This window comes from Galeopterus variegatus, unplaced genomic scaffold, assembly GCF_000696425.1.
Source record: "Galeopterus variegatus unplaced genomic scaffold, G_variegatus-3.0.2 Scaffold1608, whole genome shotgun sequence".
NCBI lineage: Eukaryota > Metazoa > Chordata > Mammalia > Dermoptera > Cynocephalidae > Galeopterus > Galeopterus variegatus.
In genome coordinates this window covers 20,452-21,780 of record NW_007727719.1, presented here as the reverse complement: position 1 = coordinate 21,780, position 1,329 = coordinate 20,452, and the positions used below count along the sequence as shown (strand labels likewise).

The window sequence follows — 1,329 nt, the reverse complement described above, 5'->3', positions numbered from 1 at the left end:
ATGAGCCGCTACCTGCTACCGCTGTCCGTGCTGGGCACAGCGGTGGGTGGCGCCGTGCTGCTCAAGTGAGTATGTGCTAGCCCCGCGTGCGCTGCAATGGCGGGTTGGTTGGCAGCGGGGGAGGGAGGGAAGAAGGCTCGGGAAAGGTCACCAACTCCTCGCCGACCCCGGGAGTCCTTCAGCTCACCCGGCCCGCGGTGCCCTTCCAGAATGTGAGAGGCACACCAGGCCTCGGACAGGGCCTGTCACCGGCCCAAGGTCATCCAGAGGAGGGGCTGGGTCTGGGTTCTTGTAAACATTTTGGTTTACTCTTTCCGGACTTTTAATAGATTAATTAATTAATTAATTCAGCAAATACTTATTGAGCCCTTCTCGTATGTTACATGCTGGCCTAGGTGCCAGGAAAATGTGTTAAAAAAAATTGTTCAGTGCCACTGGTTAAAGCACGGTAAGGAAGACTTTATATCAGGACCATCAAAATATGTCCGGGGACCACGGCGGTGAGGAAGCGATATCGGGCTTCACTCCGAATACAGCTGGGCCTGTGGGGCCTTATAGCCACGGAGCAGGGTGGGGTCAGTGGGTGGAAAATTACAAACAGGAAACATCGGGGTAAGGGGGATTTTGGCTAAACTAACCTAGCAAGATTCTCGCTGAAGACAGGCCAGAGTGATTAGATGTCACCTCAGGATGGTGGCAGATGAGAGATCTGATCAGACATAGAGTGTGATCAGATATGGGGTGGGGTGGGGTGTTCTTGCTAAACTGACCAAAAGTGTTCTTTTGCTAAGACTTGCTTCTGCTAGGAAGTACACAGGTCAGGAGCCTGATTAATGTTTGGCCACGCCTTTCAAAGAATCTTTGTCAAATGTATGCCGCCTAAACTCTCGTTAACTGAAATTAAAGAAGCAAATGTGGGAAATCCTATTACATGAGACATGTTCATATACATTTTGTGTTTCTGTTTTCCTTTCTCCCTCCCTTCCTTCCTCTCTCGTGTCTTTCTTTCCTTTACTGAGAAAGTTGGGATTACACTGAATGTGCAGATTAGTAATAACCATTTATTCTGCACTTGGGGAAAATTCCTTTCAATGTTAGCTGGTGAGTGGGAAGCCCAGGTGGAACTCAAGCATGTCTGACTTAAGAACCCCCAAGTCTTTCTGCCACTGTGTACAGACCCTCCCTATCTGGACGTTTTGCACCCACAGATTCAATCAACTGGAGATCAAAAATATTTTTAAAGGGCCGGCCCAGTGGCGCACTGCTACAGTGCGCCGCTTGGGAAGTGCGGCGGCGCTCCCGCCGAGGGTTCGGATCCCACATACAGAC

General features: G+C 50.1%; 1 protein-coding gene across 1 annotated transcript in view; it reads left to right on the top strand.

The window, feature by feature from the left end:
• The window catches only part of RDH13 (retinol dehydrogenase 13 (all-trans/9-cis)), a gene marked incomplete at its 3' end in the record, with an annotated part of 11,045 nt that continues 9,716 nt past the window's right edge, over positions 1-1,329 (top strand). Inside the window, exon 1 of the mRNA XM_008577961.1 lies at positions 1-65. Within this exon, the coding sequence (XP_008576183.1) occupies positions 1-65 (65 nt within the window). The remainder of the gene's footprint in view (positions 66-1,329) is intronic.